This window comes from Sus scrofa, chromosome 10 (assembly GCF_000003025.6).
Source record: "Sus scrofa isolate TJ Tabasco breed Duroc chromosome 10, Sscrofa11.1, whole genome shotgun sequence".
In the NCBI taxonomy this organism is placed as follows: Eukaryota; Metazoa; Chordata; class Mammalia; order Artiodactyla; family Suidae; genus Sus; species Sus scrofa.
In genome coordinates, this window is record NC_010452.4 from 12,003,509 (window position 1) to 12,022,417 (window position 18,909).

The 18,909-nt window shown below is 39.9% G+C and overlaps 1 protein-coding gene across 7 annotated transcripts in view; it reads right to left on the bottom strand.

Moving 5' to 3' along the window:
* The window catches only part of RGS7 (regulator of G protein signaling 7), a 371,486-nt gene that overhangs the window by 52,612 nt on the left and 299,965 nt on the right, over positions 1-18,909 (bottom strand). For all 7 annotated transcript variants that reach the window (XM_021064377.1, XM_021064375.1, XM_021064373.1 and 4 more), the window contains 3 exons: positions 16,123-16,187; positions 15,228-15,304; positions 15,050-15,131 (listed from right to left, as the gene is read on the bottom strand). In XM_021064377.1, coding sequence (XP_020920036.1) covers positions 15,050-15,131; positions 15,228-15,304; positions 16,123-16,187 — 224 coding nt within the window. The remainder of the gene's footprint in view (positions 1-15,049; positions 15,132-15,227; positions 15,305-16,122; positions 16,188-18,909) is intronic.

Genomic DNA, 18,909 nt, shown 5'->3' on the forward strand with positions numbered 1-18,909 from the left:
GAGAGATACGTAACTTTTCAGACAAGCAAAAGCTGCAAGAGTTCATCAATACTAACGCTACCCTAAGATAAGTTTTAAAAGGTCTTTTCTAAGGGAAAAAGAAAGGGCTATAACAGGAAGTAAGTATCTACAGGCAAAGGGAAAACCCTACTAGGAAAGGCAATTAAATAGTAAGGGCTGAGGTTCAGCCACTTAAACAAGCCAGTACCTGGAGGAAAAGGTGGATTTTGTCAAATCAAATATAACGACAATAAGCAGGGACGGGATGCACCTGCAGATGTAAAATATGATACCAAAATACAGAAAATGTTGGAGGGGGAGTAAAAAAGACAGATGCTTTAGAAAAAGTCTAAACGTCAAACGACCACCAGTTAAAAACAAGTGCATATAGTTACTGGTCAACAAATATGACCTCTGTGATAACCACAAATAAAAAACCTATGACACACAAAAACTAGAAAGAAAGGAACACAAGCATACTTCTAAAGAAAATAAACCCACAACCCTATGAGCAATAAATCTATGACAAAGGAAGCAAGAATACACAATGGAGAAAACACCGTGTCTTCAATAAGTGGTGCTGGAAAAACTGGGCAGCTACATGGGAAAGAATGAGATTACATTATTTCCTCATTCCATATATAAAAATAAACTCAAAATGGATTAAAGACATCGATGTAAGACCTGACATCATAAAATTCCTAAAAGAGAACATAGGTAGATTACTCCTTGAACATAAATCTTAGCAAAATTTTTTGGATCTATCTCCTAAGGCAAAAGAAATAAAAGCCAAAATAAAGAACTGGGATCTAATTAAACTTTTTTTTTTCTTTTGCTATGCTAAGAAAAAGCAAAAAGACAACCTACTGAATGGAAGAAAATATTTCTAAATGACATGATGATAAGGGGTTAACGTTCCTGTTGGGGCTCGGGGAGTTAGGGACCGGGTACTCTCTCTAAGAGGATGCAGGTTTGCTCCCTGGCTGCATTCAGTGGGTTTAGGATCTGGCATTGCCACAAGCTGTGGCATAGGCTGCAGCTGCAGCTCTGATTCAATCCCTAGCCTGCAAAGTTCCAGATGCCACAGGTGCAGCTGTAAAAAAAATAAGAATAAAACAAATAAAAAGGATTAATGTCCAAAATATAAAAAACATTTCATACAACTGAAAAATAAAAAAAAACCCAATTTTAAAAATGAGCAGACAATCTATTAAAACATTTACCCAAAGAAGACATACGGATGGCCAACAGGGACATGAAAAGATGCTCAAAATCACTAATCATAAGAAAAATGAGAACAATATCCATTAGGGTAGTAAGAGCAGAGTTTGTGATAATTTCATCATTTATAGGGAACTCCCATCGTGACTCAGTGGTTAATGCATCCAACTAGGAACCATGAGGTTGTGAGTTCAATCCCTGGCCTTGCTCAGTGAGTTAAGGATCTGGCGTTGCTGTGGCTCTGGCGTAGGCCGTCGGCTACAGCTCCGATTAGACCCCTAGCCTGGGAACCTCCATATGCTGCAGGTGTGGCCCTAAAAGGACAAAAAGACAAAAAAAAAAAAAAAAAAAAAAAAAGAAAAGAAAGAAAAATGCACATCAAAAGTACAGTGAGCTCTCACCTCACACTGGTCAGAATGGCCATCATCAAAAATCCTAACACCAATAAATGCTGGAGAGAGTGTGGAGAAAAGAGAACCTTCCCAGCTGTTGGTGGGAATATCAGCTGGTACAACCACTATGGAGATTATTAGCATAGAAGCTCCTTAAAAGACTAACAATAGAACTACCTGTGGTCCAGAAATCCTACTCTTGGGCATATATCTGGAGAAAATCATAATTTGAAAAGATACACGCACCCTAATGTTCACAGCAGCATTATTTACAATAGCCAGGACATAAAAGCAACCTAAATGCCTATTGACAGTGGAATGGATAAAGAAGATGTGGTACATATATACTGGAATATCAGTCATCAAAAGAATGAAATTCTGCCATTTGCAGCAACGTGGATGGACTGTGACGCTGCGATGCTTAGTGAAAAGGATAGAGAGACAAATACTTTATCTTATCACATATATGTGCCATCTAAGAAGTAATACAAGCAAATGTATACGACAAAACCAGAACAGTCTGATAGAACAGACTAGTGGTTACCAGTGAGGAGAGGAAAGGGAGAGGAATGAGATAGGGGTACAGCACGAAGAGATGGAAACTACTAGGCATAAAATAAATAATCAGCAAACATATATCGTTCAGCACAGAAATGTAGCTATCATTTTATAATAATACAGTATATTCTATAAATAGATTGAATCACTATGCTGTACACCTGAATCTAACATAACATTATAAATTCACTCTATTTCAGTTAAAAATAAATTTAAAAAAGAGCATAGACATCTAAAACTTAACTTCCTGGCCAGCTGGCCATCATCTATCACTGTTATCATACATTTATTAACAGGAAACAAATGGTCTAATTCTTTGGCTAGGTTTAAAAGACACATTAATGGTACAGGAAAATTTAGCTCAAGTTCTTTTTTTTTTTCTCCTTGAAATACAATTAGTCCTTCAGTTTATAAGTATACATGACTGATATGAGATTGTTTCCAGATTTTATGTAGGTTGGCTACTTAAACAGCAAGAGGACACTAGGAACTCACAAAAGTTTTTGAGAAGGAAAGACGAGAACAAAGAAAGCTTCTCTACTCCTGAATTTATAATTTTGTTTTGAGCTGTCTCCATTTTGATCTGCAAACATCCAAGGACAAACATAAGCTGTGATCCTGTGCATTTTCCCTGCCTGGTTGTTCTAGGGAACAGCCGAGTTAAGACAATACAGCTGAGCCAAGTGGTACACAGCTTATCTCATAAATGACGAGGTTTTTCAAAATGTGTGGTTTTTAATAATATTGTCAACCAATCCATGAAAACGGGATGTCTTTCCATTTGTTTGTGTCTTGCTTCATTTATTTCATCAATGTTTGGTAGCTTCCATGTATGAGTTGTTCACTTCCTTAGTTAAATTTATACCTACTGATTTTATTTTATTTTATTTTGTCGCTCTATTGTAAATGGGATCATTTTCCTACTTTCCTTTTCAGGTAGCTCCCTGTTAGAGACAGCCACCCTTGCACTCTTGGAGGTGATGTCCAGTGGTGCATCCACTACGGAAAACAGGATGGAGAGTCCCCAAAAGATTACACATCAAACTATCATACGGCCTGGCAACCCCGCTCCCGGGTGTTTACCCGTAAGTACTGAAATCAGAATCTCAAAGAGATATTAGTAACCCCATGTTCACTGTTCACAATGCTCATAACAGCCAAAGTGGGAAACATCCTAAACGTCTATTGGCAGAACTGGGCATGAGGAAGACGTGGCGTCCATAGACAGAAGAAGGCATAAACAAAATGTGGTCTATCCAGAAAGTGGCATAGGATTCAGCCTAAAAACGAAAATCCTGTAATATGTGACAATGTGGATGAACGCTGAGGACATGATGCTAAGTGAAGCAAACCAGTCACAGAAAGAGAAATCCCACTCGATCCCGCTTCTATAAGGCTTCTAAAATGGTCAAATTCACAGAACTAAAGAATAAAAGGAAAAAAAAGAAAAGGAAGGAAAAAAAAAGGAAAAAAAAAAAAAAGGTGGTTCCCAGGAGTGGGGGAAGGAGAAAGAACATTCGAGTGAAGGAAGATGCATCTAGAAATCTAATGTACGACATTGTACTAAAGGTCAACGGTAACATACTGAACACTTAAAATTTGTGAAGAGGACAGATCTCATGTTAAGGGTGTTTTACTACCATAGAAAGTGCGTTAAAAAGTTAGCTGTACAACTTAGAATAGATTTACAAGGAGATCCTGCTGAATAGCATTGAGAACTATGTCTAGATACTCATGTTGCAACAGAAGAAAGGGTGGGGGAAAAACTGTAATTGTAATGTATACATGTAAGGATAACCTGACCCCCTTGCTGTACAGTGGGAAAAAAAAAAAAAGAGTGAGCTGTAGACACAGAAGAAAAGAGCTTAATTTCCAAAGGACTCATTGTGGTATCACTGTTCCTCATTGCTCTTGAATGAAGACTTAATGGAAGATTAAATTTGAAGATTAAAAGTGAAGATTAAAATCCCCAATGGAAAAACCTGCACTTTCTATAGACTGTAGAAAATCTCTGAAGTCACTTATTTAAAGGGCTGTGTCACTTTAAAAAATGCCACTTACATATACAAACAAAACCACACGACTACAGAAGCGTTAAGATCATGGGGTGTATATTCTACTCGGTGGGGACAAGAGTAGCACCACCAAATGCAATGCTGCAGGAGATGCTTGGAAGGGGTTCAGCATGGCTGCTGACACAGTGCAGCAGGCAATTAGCTGCTGTTATTATCAGCAGTACAACTTGACATAAAGAAAGCAATCACATAGCAAAGGACTGAATCTTTCTCCCATGCTTTGTGATTGTTTACTAGGATCTGAGAAAATTGCTAATTAAAAAAAAAACTATTCAAAGATACTGAAGAGAGAAAAAAATTAGTAATTCAAGGTCATACATCATTTTTGGGAATTTATTATATGGTAGAAATGGAGGCAAAGGTGCAGAGCTAAGTTCATTTCAAAATTCTGCAGACACATCAAGTCAGGCACCAGACTATATCTTTGAATTTCATTTCCCTAATGGCAGCTTCGATTTCTCATTTTTCTCTCTTTCTATTTTTTTTTTTCTTTTTAGGGTTGTACCCACAGCATATGGAGATTCCCAGGCTTGGGGTCCCACTGGAGCTATAGTTGCCAGCCTACACCATAGCCACAGCAACTCTGGATCCAAGCCACATCTGCAACCTACACCACAGCTCACAGCAATGCTGGATCCTTAACCCACTGAGTGAGGCCAGGGATCGAACCTGCAACCTCATGGTTCCTAGTCGGATTCATTAACCACTGAGCCACGACAGGAACTTCCAGTTTTTCATTTCTAAAAGGGCTGACTGCTAACATTTGAAAATATGCAATGACAAATGTCTTTAGGTGAAGTTTTTGATAACAAAATGTAATGTGTTTTGAAATATCCAGTTTCTGACTGTGAGGAGGGATGTAAAAATTGTGAAAAGGGAAAACAGCAGAGTGGAGGAAAAATTTTCCACAGCTCTGTGGGTTTGAAAGAGGATGTACATTTTTTTCTTATTCATTGAGAGTGTTTTAAAATTTTAATTTAATTTTTTTTTCAAGAAATAAGTTCATTTGAAGCAGATACTTGGTGTCAGATTAGGAGAGCACAGCTTATCTTTCTTTCCAGTCCAATTTGTGTATCTAGGGAGAAGTAAATGAACAGACTAAAACAGCCTAAATGATAACTGCTTCTGGAGTTCCCATCGTGGCTCAGTGGTTAATGAATCCGACTAGAACCCTGAGGTTGTGGGTTCGGTCCCTGGCCTTGCTCAGTGGGTTAAGGATCTGGCGTTGCCGTGAGCTGTGGTGTAGGCCAGCAGCTATGGCTCCGATTAAACCCCTAGCCTGGGAACCTCCATATGCTGCAGAGGCGGCCCTAGAAAAGGCAAAAAGACAAAAAAAAAAAAAAAAAGATAACTGCTCCCTATGAATCAGAGTTCATACTGGCCCTGCTAGGGTATTGGCAGATTGAACTCATCTGTCAGCCTAGTCAGCCCTCACAGACTGTGTGCTCGTGTGTGTGCGTGTGCGTGTGCGTGTGGTGTGTGGTGTGTGTTCGAGAGCACATTTTACACTTTTTGCTTTCATATGATTTCAAACATATTGAAAGAATTTCAAGAATGGTTTCATGACTACATGGACTCTTTTTTTCATATTCTTCAACTGTTAACATTTTGCCTGGTGTGTTTTCTCTGTCGATACTTAAAAGATTATCTGTTGCCTCTGCCCCAGTGGCAAAGAGATTTTTATTTCGGCTCTAGTAGGAAAGGTCCAAGAGGCTAGGTTCTCAGTAGCACCCTGGAGCTGGAGGCTGTCCTTCTCCCCTGACACCTGCCCAGTCCCCAGGGGATACAAACCCCCAGTAACTGAGATCAATACGGCATTGTGCCCACCTCTTTGAGAGTGGGCTGTTTCGGTTCTCAGGGTCTTGCTCCCAGCATCACCCAACCATTATCCACACTCTCACCATTTCAGGGTATACAGGACAGACATCTAGGCACGATATTTTGAAAAGTTGCCAACCCAGCTGTAGAAGAACTGACTTAATAATAAGGAAGCTAATTTTTATTCTACCCTTGGCTCCTATAAAAAGCACCAGATATTACATAACAGTAGGACATTGTAGCTCCAAACCTATTTAAGGATAGAAGAGCAGACTGAGGATAAAAGATGTAACCAGGGAACAAAACAGAATAGTTTCACTCGCAGAGGCTCATGATAGCCACACTGTCAAAATATTTTTCAATCCAAAGGAACAGACTGGGACATTATTATTTTTGCTTAACACAAATGAAAGATTCAAATTTGGATTAACACAATTTTGATTTTCTAAAGCAGTTAAAAGAATCAGTAACAAGGACCGCTGATAGAGAAGGCAGCATCAGGAGCATGGGGTGATTTGAGGATTAAGGGTAGAAAATTGCATCATTCTTACTGACTTCAACATAATTTGTTTCTCATGGATACCACATAATGACAATGCCGAAAGTTGAATAGGAATATCACTGATACTTTTCAAGGGATATATTTGGAAATACATTAAAGCTCTGCTACTATTTCAGTATCAAATGAACACATGAACATATGTCTGCAGATTGCATGTGGTACAAAATTCAAAAGCATCCCCTTATGATCTACGGATACTACACCTGCTGGTTCTAGCCCCGAATCAGACCTGGGGGTTTCTAGGTTTTATGCCTGTTGCACTTCGAAGGCACGTTCCATGTTGTGACTCTTTCCCCAGCAGCCAAGCTTCCTCTTAGAGATGTTGTAACAATGGACAAATACTGCCCTCTGGCCGCCTCAGAGAATGAGCAGACACGCAAAGCACATTAGACCACCAAACCAATGAAAGGCGCAATTAGTCATTTCACTAAAATAAAACAAAAACTAGCTCCTGTGCACAAAGCCAGCCTTAATGAAATAAAATACCCTGATATACACTAAGAGTTGACAAAAAATATACATACTATTTTGTAGAGATTGCATCGAGTTTTGAAGGCAATGCCAAGCTTTTTAGTCATAAGTAAGGAGGGAGACCTAGTTACATGAGAGTCAGTACAACTCCCCAGTCTTGCTTCTCTTGTTTGTAAGCTAAGGACAATGATTACCATCCTACAAGGTCCCTGTAAACTATGAGTGACATAATGAATGCAAAAAGCTTTTGTAACCAGGGACTTCTATAAATAAAGGTACTCATCAATATTCTCCCCCCCCCCCTTTATGGCCACACCTGCAGCGTACGGAAGTTCCTGGGCCAGCGGTTGAACTGGAGACATAGCTGGAGCCTATGTCACAGCCACAGCAACACCAGATCTGAGCCGCATTTGTGACCTATGCTGTAGCTTGTGGCAATCCACTGAGCAAGACCAGGGATTGAACCTGCATCCTCACGGAGACAACACTGGGTCCTTAATCTGCCAAGCCACAGTGGGAACTCCCTAATGTTCTTATCATCATCAACAGAAATCCACATATATTTTACTCTTACACTTCGTAGAGAGGAGCACATATGGTACACATTTCATGTGTTTCAGTGAAAAAATGTACCTCTTGGACAGCTAAGTGAGTACTTGTGGTGCACAGAAAATGCCAGAAATCACTGAGTTTTGTGACAGCTGAAAAAGTTCTGTTAACTGGGACCTGGCCATTGATGCCTTGGTTGGCTCCAATATCACAGCCCTGTGACAGAATAAACCATGCGCTTTAATTTTTTTTTTTTTAATTTTCTGGCTGCATGTAGCATGTGGAAGTTGCTGGACCTGGGATCGATCCCAAGCCAGAGCAATGGCAATATCAAATCCTGAACCTCGAGGCCACCAAGGAACTCCACCCGTGTACTTTTTAAACTATGACAATATACTGAGTATCATTCAGAAATACGTGTGCAGGGAAGAGAGAGCAGGTATTATGAATTCACTGATTAACCCAAACATGCCTGCGATACGCCATTAGGTTGCTAATGGTACTGGCAGAATACAGTTAGGGACAAGCAGCCTATATGTGTGAGGACTCCACCCTCTCTTAGGGACAATGCCACCTCATGCCTGTCATCTTATTCCCAGTAATAAAAACCGTTTGTATAAGGTCCCTGATTATACCAGGTCAAAAGTAACTGCATTTACTCCTGCATTCTGACTCCCTTTGAAAACATGATTGCTAAAATAACTTTAACCACCGATTATTAAACAATGACTATGTGCCAGATACATATAAGCAATTTATGTATATGATTTCAATGTGTTTTCACCGGACCTATGAGGCAGGTATTATTAAGCCACAGTTAACAAATGAGGAGCCTGAGCCTTGAAGACATTTAGTAAGCAGATGAGTTAGTATTTCAGCCAAGCCTTTTTAGCTGCAATTGCTCTCTTAATGCCCTACACCAAACTCTGTGGCTGCATTAGTTTCCCCCGAGTCCTCGGCATTTGAGAGAGAGAAAATATAAATGAAAAGAAGCCGCAGTAGGGCTTTTCATGGTGGGGGGAGTGGCAATAAAAGTGAGAAGCATGATGCTTCTCTCTGTCATAGGTGATCCGTCTTTTGCGCATCAAGCTCCTGACAGAAAGGTGCTCTTCCTGCCTCTCATCGACACTAGAGAAATAACATAGAGCTGCATGAGGCTTTCCTTTTTTTTTTTTTTTGGTCTTTTGCCTTTTCTAGGGCCGCTCCCATGGCATATGGATGTTCCCAGGCTAGGGGTCGAATCGGAGCTGTAGCCGGTAGCCTACACCGCAGCCACAGCAACAATGTATCCCAGCTGCGTCTGCAATCCACACCACAGCTCATGGCAACGCCGGATCCTTAACCCACTGAATGGGGCCAGGGACCAAACCCGCAACCTCATGGTTCCTAGTCGGATTCGTTAACCACGAGCCAGGACGGGAACTCCATGAGGCTTTCCTGACACAGGGAAATATCAAGACAAAAACTAATATCACTGTGACACTTTATAGCAAAGATTTTATTGCAGAAATAAAAAATAAATCTAAAACTAGCCAACCTCACTTTTGAATGTCCATGAAAAAATCCTAAAGAAATAAAAACAAACAAAATCCAATATAACATTATGAAAACAACACAGAGAATTACATATTATTAATATAAAAAAGTGTAAAAAGCTTTAGAAAAAATTCATCAATAATTCCTACTTTAACAAACAAACAAAAACCAAACCAAAAAACTCCACATCAGTAGTCCGGTTTCACGGGTTCTGCAAGGTCAAAATATTTTCATAAAAATACGATGACAGTATGTACTTTTTCACTGTCATTTTCTAACGAGTGCACAGTAGAATGTTCCAGAGGTAGCAATGCATGGACTGAAGAAGCAGACATGAGACATTTAACCTTATATTTAACTAAAGATTAAAGTGATTTGAAAAAGTTTAAAATAGTGCCAACCTTCTCACTAACCTTCCTTTGGTATTTAAATATGCCAACTTTTTCCGTAAAATTGTACTAATACTTTATTATTCAATTGGCTTCTTGTTTTTTTAAATGTCAACGAATACATATTTTAAAAATTCCTGTTTAACTTTTAATATAGTAAATGCCAATAGATAAAAAGCACATAAACAGGAAGGAGTCTGATATTGGTTGGCTCCAATATCAGAGCCCTGTGACAGAATAAACCATGTGCTTTAATTTTTTCACCTTGGACAGAGACAGTGGAGGCCGAAAGCGCCTCCCCTGGAAGCAGAGGCTGTTTAGGCAAAAGAAACTAAAAGTTACTTGTGACACAAGTAATCGCATCTACAAAACAGAAACAGGTCATGGCCATGGAGAGCACACTTGTGTTTGCTGGGGGAGGGGGGAGAGAAGGGGATGGATGAGGAGCTGGGGTTGGTACATATAGACTATTGCATTTAGGATGGATGGGTAATGGGATCCTGCTGTACAGCACAGGGAACATGATGAAAGATAGTATTAAAAAAAAAAAGAATGTGTAAACATATATACACTTTCATACATATATATAGATATAGATGCGGCTGGGTCACTTTGCTGTACAGTGGAAATTGAAGGAACTTTGCAAATCAACTATTCTTTAATAAGAATTTTTAAAAAAATTTCAAGAATAAGGTTTCAACAAAAAAATAAATAAAATTTACTTCTAATAGAATGCCACCTATTGAAAAACCTAAGAAAAGCCTCTAATTACTGATCCATTAAATTGTTAGAATCAGGTAAAACAAAAACAAAAACTTTACCTAAAGAAGAAAGGCTTCACCACTTCAATTATGCTGACAGGAACAACTCGCCAAGCACCATGAACACTATATATATTAACAGTATCATGAAAAGAAAATGACACTTAGTGCCCCCATGCCACTGCATGATTCCCGGTGCAGAAGCTGTGGGCTGTGCAGAGCTCCTGCCAGTGGCGCTGGTGGCCTGCCAGCCCCTCTGGCCTTTGTTCTGTGCTTGTCTTCAGGCCCATCTTGGGGTGTTTAGGAGATCCTCTGTCCTCTTTGACTGCTTCCTTCCTTCCCTCCTCATCCCTGCCCCAGCCGGCACTTTTGGGCCTGGCTGACGCCTCCTGATTCTTACTGAGATCTAACTGATAGAGAATTGAAATAGCTGTCATGAAGAAATTCAGGGAGCTACAAGAACTCAGAAAGGCAGTTCAGTGTCCTCAGGAACAAAATTAATGAAGTGAAGCAAAACGTTACCAAAGAGATTGAAACTCTAAAAGCAGAAATTCTGCAGCTGAGGAATTCAATAAATGAGATAAAGGATGCCATAAGCCAGTACACAGATCTAAAAGGAAAAAAAACCTATTGTAAAAGTGACAAAAAAAAAAAAAAAACCCAAAACACAAGGAACAGAAAAAGGACAAACATGAAGATGTTAAAAAAGGGCTTCAAAATCATAAAATGTGGGGAAGAAAAGTAAGACTCCTTTTTTTTAGAATGTGTTTGAGCCTTATGACTATCAAGCTAATGCAAGAAGTAGAGGAAGGGTTAACATACTTGAAAAACAGGGCAACCACAAATCAAAACCAAACATCACATTCGCAAAAACTAAAAAGAAAAGGACACAAGAATAAAAGGAAATCATCTAATCAAAAAAAAAAAAAAAAAGGAAAAAAGGAGAAATGTAGACTCAACTGGAAAGAAAAGGTTTAAAATGGCAATAAATACATAGTTATCAATAATTACCTTAAATGCCAATGGACTGAATACTCCAATCAAAAGACATAGAGTGCCAGACTGGATTAAAAAAAAAAAAACAGAGCCTACAATATGCTGTCAACAACAGACTCACCTTAGGGCAAAGGACACATATAAATTGAAAGTGAGGGGATGGAAAAAGATATTTCATGCCAATGGACAAGACAGGAAAGCAAGAGTTGCAATACTCATATCAGACAAAAGAGACTCTAAAATGAAGGCCATAAAGAAAGAGAAAGAAGGACACTATTTAATGATAAAGGATCCATACAAGAAGAGGATATTGCAATCGTCAATATATATGCCCCTAATACAGGAGCACCCAGATATACTACTAACAAACATTAAAGGAGAAATTGATGGGAATATAATAAGAGTTAAGAGACTTTAACACGCAACTCAAATCAATGGACAGATCCTCTAGACAAAAAAATCAATAAGGTTTTCAATTAATAACAAGGTTTTCAATAATAAGGTGGTCAATTCATCTTTGACAAAGGAGGCAAGAATATAAAATTGGAAAAAGATAGTCTTTTCAACAATTGCTGCTGGGAAACCTGAACACCTGCATGTAAATCAATGAAACTGGAACACACCCTCACACCACGAACAAAAATAAGCTCAAAATGGCTTAAAGACTTAAACATAAGACACCGTCAAACTCCTAAAAGAGAACATAGGCAAAACATCCTCTGACACCAACCATACAAATGTTTTCTTAGGTCAGTCTACCAAAGCAATGGAAATAAAAACAAAAATAAACCAACGGGACCTTATCAAACTGACAAGCTTTTGCACAGCAAAGGAAACCATAGGAAAAAAAGAAGAAGACAACCTATGCAACAGGAGAAAATAGTTGCAAATGATGCCACGGACAATGGCTTAATCTCCAAAATATACAAGCAACTCATACACTCAACAACAAAAAACCAAAAAACCCAATTGAAAAATGGGCAGAAGATCTAAATAGACATTTCTCCAAAGAAGATATACAGATTGCAAACAGGTACATGAAAATACGCTCAGCTTCACTAATTATTAGAGAAATGAAAATAAAAACTATAGCGAGGTGCCACCTCACACCGGTCAGAATGGCCATCATTGATAAATCTACAAATAACAAATGCCGGAGAGGGTGTGGAGAAAAGAGAACCCTCTTACACTGTTTTGGGAATGCAAAATGGTACCACCAGCATGGAAAACAGTATGGAGGTTCCTCAGAAACCAAATATAGAACTACTATATAATCCAGAAAATCCCACTCTGGGCATATGTTCAGACAAACTATAATTCAAAAAGATAAATGCACCCATATATTCATAGTAGCCCTTTTCACCATAGCCAAGACATGGAAACAACCTAAATGTCCATAGACAAATAAATGGATTAAGAAGATGTGGTTCATACACACAATGGCCTACTCCTTAGCCATAATCTCTTATCCGCAATTCTGAGCACTTAATCTTTGGCACACACATACACCTCCACCCCAAATTCTTTGAGGGTAGAAGCTGTGTATTAGTGACCTTTGATTCCACAACCTATTGCCTTGTACATATAAAGTCCTGAACAAATGTTTAGTGCATGTGAGTAAATTAATTGAAAGTAAATATAATACAAAACTGAATATACTATAATTACATTTATATAAAATAACATGTAAAAACCAGAAGAAAAAAAAAAAAGCATCTGTGAATTGAATAAGGGAGGAGGAACCCAGGGCTGCAGGGTGGTTCTGCCCCCAGGTGCCCCAGCCCTAGTGAGGATGTGCCAGGTGCTCCTGCTGTGTGGAGATGCAGAAGACTGGAGCCTGACTCACGCTGGTTAGAGCAGACCCACCTGGGAACAGGTTCTGCTTCCAACAGGGCGCATAAAAGGGAAGGGACTGGCTGAGTAATTCTTAGGCAAGAGAGCAGGGGACGGTGGTGAGGTGGGATCCACGTCCATGCTCCAGGAGCACCGGTGTTTGCTGGCAGTGCAGGGAGCCGGCACGGAGCACGGACTGAAAAGGACATAGTGGAGTTTCCCTGTGGCTCAGCGGTGATGAACTCGACTAGTATCCATGAGGATGTGGGTTCGATCCCTGGCCCTGCTCAGTGGGTTAAGAATCCAGTGTTGCGGTGAGCTGCAGTGTAGGTGGCAGACATGGCTCAGATCTGGCATTGCTGTGGCTCTGGTGTAGGCTGGCAGCTGCAGCTCCGATGAGACCCCTAGCCTGGGAACTTCCATATACTGTGGGTGCAGCCCTAAAAAGAAAAAGAAAAAAAAAAAAAAAAAAAAGAAAAAAGAAAGAAAGAAAAAAGAAATAGTCGTAAACCATCAAAGCTAAGCTAGGTTGGAGATGGGCTGTCAGCTGTCCAAGGGCATGAAGTGGATAAAGGTGAGAACATACTGTATTAACAAGTTTCTAGAGATGGCTTAACACAGACGAGCAAGCACAAATCCTACTTCCTGTCCTTGCAATACTTATGCATGTGGCTTCATAATCCTTTACACCAGAAGCAATAAAACTCAACTTGAGTTTTGAGTAGGAAAGCCAGTTAAGTCTCAATTTTAGTTTTTTGTGAACTCAAAAGAAAAAAAAATTCCACATGAATTTAACAAGTGCATTGCTATTTGAAATTCATATACGTATATGTACATAAACGAATCTTTGGAAAACAGATCTATTTTGGTAGTTGAGAGGAAAATTTTAAGATATTCTCAAAGAATATATTGATTTATCTGATGCTGTGATCCTGTTATTTAATAATATTTATGTAAATACTATTCTCTAATGCTTTGTCTGTATTTAAAGAATACGTAGAAGACAAAGCATGAAAATACACTCTATGAGATCAGAGATGCTTTCTCACGCGGGCTCATGGCCACTGTGTAATTCCTCACACAGGCGTTTCCGGTACTAATCAAGGACGCTTGCTATTTGTCACTCTGAGTCACAAACCTGCGAAGTTACTGTGTGTAGATCCAGTGACCAGTAACATCGTTAGACTCATGAGCTGATCTGAATCTGAGCCACCTAAAATGTTTCCATGAAAGCTGACGTTCAAAGCAGGTTATTAATAGTTTTAAAAAAGAAAAATTCATGGAGGAACATTTTGACTCACACTTTCACTAAAAATCCAGAAAAATGCAGATAGTAAGCCACGCAGAACTGCCTCGTTGCAGTCTTCTTTCTTTAAGCGTATGAAAGTATCAAACACCCCAAAGCCAAGCGTAAGCGAGTCATGTCATATCAGAAAAACACATAGTTTTTCAATTAAATATTATACTATTGAATTCTAGGCATTTTACACAAAAGTGGAAATCTTTTTTTTTTTTTTTTTTTGTCTTTTCTTGGGCCGCTCCTGCGGCATATGGAGGTTCCCAGGCGAGGGGTCGAATCGGAGCTGTAGCTGCCGGCCTACTCCAGAGCCACAGCAATGCGGGATCCAAGCTGTGTCTGTGACCTACACCACAGCTCATGGCAATGCCGGATCCTTAACCCACTGAGCAAGGCCAGGGATCGAACCTGCAACCTCATGGTTCCTAGTCGGATTTGTTAACCACTGAGCCACGACGGGAACTCCGAAAGTGCAAATCTTGTTATAAATAATTCACCAAGTTTTAGGAGAAGTGAAGGAGTTACTCCATCGTTCTGGCACTTTCCACGGGCTGAGATGAGGAATTCAGCCTGCGCTGCTGGCTCACTTACCACCGGCCTGTGGACGTCCCAGAATGCTCTCTCTTGACTATCGAGGATCTTTCTTTCAATCTTGTCTCTCTTCTTGTCCACTCTGTCAACATCGTAACAATGAATAATAAGTAGTGTTAACTAAGGGGCCTCTCTGGACAGAAGGCCACGACTTGAACAAATCTTCCAAAAGACTCACTTCGCTTGTGCCTCTGCTTGCATAAAAATGAACTCCCACTTCCGGGCAAATGCCCTCTGCAGCCTGGCCAAGCTCTCCTGAAAAATACACCAGGGCGAAGACAACATTCTGGAGCTCATTTACTACTCTCTTCTAGCTTATCTACCATGTATGCTTACTGAGAAAACAAATGCATCATTTCTAAAGGAGTAAGTGATAAGTCATGCTCACTCTACGCGGCTGACATATTACCAGTCAGAGAGGTCAGAGGAAAACCCATTGCAAATATGAATATTAGAGACTACAACTAAAAATCCAAAATGCTGTAATTACCTTATATTAAACAACTGCTCAAGACAAACCACTGTATTTTTCTGTGCCCACTTTACTAAGGAGCAGGAAAGCAATACAGTTCTACTACTGATTTCATCGGTCTATCCAGTTCTAGACAGTAATTGGAACCCCCCCGCCCCCTCCTACTCACTTGTAGACAACGCTCCAAATTCAGAAAATCGAAATACAGCCATCATCTGAACACATTACAGGAGATTAAGTTAATCTGCTGATGGTGACCCATCGAAAGGTTTTGCAGAAACCATTTTCCCAGTTTGGATACTATAATTCTCTAAGTTTGGATATTTTCATTATATATAGTATATATAACATGTTTGCATTTAACTCAATTTCAGCAAATAAGATATGCTCCCCTTCTACTCTGAGTTCGTGTATTTCACCATCCTCAATGGAATGATGAGAGGAGGCAAACGAGTTGAGGGTATATTCATTCACTATGCTGCCCCACTCTGGAAATCTGATCCCTAAAATCCATGAACGTAGGAAGCTAAGAGTGCCCAGAAACTGGCCCTATTCCTGCTCATTTTATACCCCTCTTTGCCAGGAAGTCCTTGGTACTTACAGCTTCATAGTCAGCTAGCTCCAGCCTTGCCTTGTTTTGCATTGTTCTCTTACAGAGGTAAACCGCTGAAAGGAAAAAAAAAAAAAAAAATCAATCATTTCTCACCTGCTTATTCACACTGAGGCCCTCGAAATAAAAACAGAGCATTATAAACCAAGAAATATTAGTCTCTGCCATTTTCCCCCAAGTTGTAGTTTTCTATTTTTATCTTTCAAAATTGGTAACATTAGTACTGAAATTCAACCAAAGCAGTACATTTTAAAGAGGTGTGATAAGAAAATAGATTTTTTTTTTTCTTCTTCATGTTTGGGAAGTTTCAGTGATAATTTTTTAATTTTCTTTTTTTCTTTTTTCTTATTGTTTTATCTTGTTTTAGATCTTTTCAGTCTATTTTTTTTGTTTTTTTTTTGCTGTTCTTTTGGATGTCCATCATTCTATCTTCTAGATTACTTTTTTTTTTCTTTTTGCTATTTCTTTGGGCCGCTTCCACGGCATATGGAGGTTCCCAGGCTAGGGGTCTAATCAGAGCTGTAGCCGCTGGAGCAACGCGGGATCCGAGCCGCATCTGCAACCTACACCACAGCTCACGGCAACGCCGGATCGTTAACCCACTGAGCAAGGGCAGGGACCGAACCCGCAACCTCATGGTTCCTAGTCGGATTTGTTAACCACTGCGCCACGACGGGAACTCCTAGATATATTTTAGAATTTGGTAGTCACTTCCTTTATTTTATCAAATAGTTGTCACAATGTTAGCTCCTCAAAATATAAAGGGAAACATCAAAACCTTTTACGTAAGTTATCAAATGAACTTAAAAACCCAGATGTACAAAAAACACCGTTTTGAAAAAAGCAGCGCCTGAAGAGGGAATCACTGCTGGCACTTCAATTTCCGTCTTCTACCATCAACTGAAGACCTATGAATGTAAACTGAAGGCTGCTTGGCCTCTTCTTCGCCTCATTCCCCAAGGGCCAATAATCAATCAATCACTTTGTCACCAGGACAGGTGTGAGACTTGACCTCATCAGGGCACAGCTACCCTTTACTGCCGTTTTCCTTGGACTTGATCTCCTCCAACGCCAGGAAGGGCAATATGGGGAGCAGATTTACAGAATGAATGACAGACAAAGAGAGGATGGCAGCACTGCCATCCAGCGGTCACATTTCTTCAGTCATATCAGGCATATTAGTGACTCTTACGATAATATCAGGACTTTCAGAGCTCTCAGCTAAATTCCAACTTCCAGAATATTTTTGTCACTTTTCCGTAATGGATGATGTTTGAGTCTCATAAAATTCAAGATAAATGGTATTTATTCTAGATGTGAATAAACCCACCAGATACAGACTGTTGAATATTTTACTTTATTTAAGGCTAGCCCTGAGGGATGCCTTAGATCACACTAAGCTGTACCATCCTGTTTTTGATAATGACTTTCAGCCGAGATCAGTGAGGAACTAACTTACACCAAAAATCTGAGGCCACTGAAAACACTGAAGCTATTTATCCAATTTCTTTTTTTTTTCTTTTTTTTTTTTTCTTTTTAGAGCTGCACCCGCATCATATGGAGGTTCCCAGGCTAGGGATGGAATTGGAGCTACAGCTGCCAGCTGACACCATAGCCACAGCAACGTGGGATCTGAGCCATATCTTCGACCTATACCACAGCTCACAGCAACACCAGATCCTTAACTCACTGAGTGAGGCCAGGGATCGAACCTGCATCCTCATGGATACTAGTCAGATTCCTTTCTGCTGAGCCACGATGGGAACTCCAGGAAACATATTTATAACTTCATCAGGTAAACGGACAAGTAAAGCAGGAGCAGGGTGATTTTTTTAGGTCAAGGCTCACTAAGAATTTATGCATCCTTTGTTATAGGTAAATGCAGCTTTGTTGGAGTTCCTGTCGTGGCTCAGTGGTTAATGAATCATGAGGAACCATGAGGTTGCGGGTTGGATCCCTGGCCTTGCTCAGTGGGTTAAGGATCCGGCCTTGCCATGAGCTGTGGTGTAGGTTGCAGACGCGGCTCGGATCCCACGTTGCTGTGGCTCTGGCATAGGCTGGTGGTATAGCTCCGATAAGACCCCTAGCCTGGGAACCTCCATATGCCGTGGGAGCGGCCCAAGAAATGGCAAAAAGACAAAAAAAAAAAAATGCAATTTTCTTTAATTGTCTAGGAAACAAAATGAAGGCACAGACAGGCAGTGCCAGGTATAGAATCGTTGTTTCACATGAACTTGCTGAATGTGTGAATGATTGAATAAATGAATTAACAGCATATTTTCAGAAGGAGCTATTGAGAAGTCAAATATTTCTACTAGACTTCTTGGTAAAGAGAAAGAGAAAAGATGAAGGCTGGGTTAGCAGAGTAGGGAACACTCTGAATACTGTTGAAAGCAGAGCAAATACGGTCATGGCAGCAACGGCTCCATCCTCACCGATCCAGTCTGCCCATGGTACCGTGTGTTGGCAGGAGCAAAGGATACTTTCATTCTTTATCGGCCCAGAGTATGAAGCAATGGGCAGGATGTGGATAAAGAAAGAGGATCCAGCAGACGAAAAAGGGTTTCAATTCTACGAAATTTCCCAATTTATCAAAGATTGAAAACTGAGAGTAGTTAGGCATAGTCAAAACTATGGCTCAGGCCAAAAGTTTCTGAATTGACCCCTAATTCTTTAGGTACCCAATGTGCATTGATATATGATGCTATATATGGACCTAGCCCCAGGTACAAAGTATGACTAGTTTTGAATAAACGCTTGAGGTTTTTTTTTTTTTTT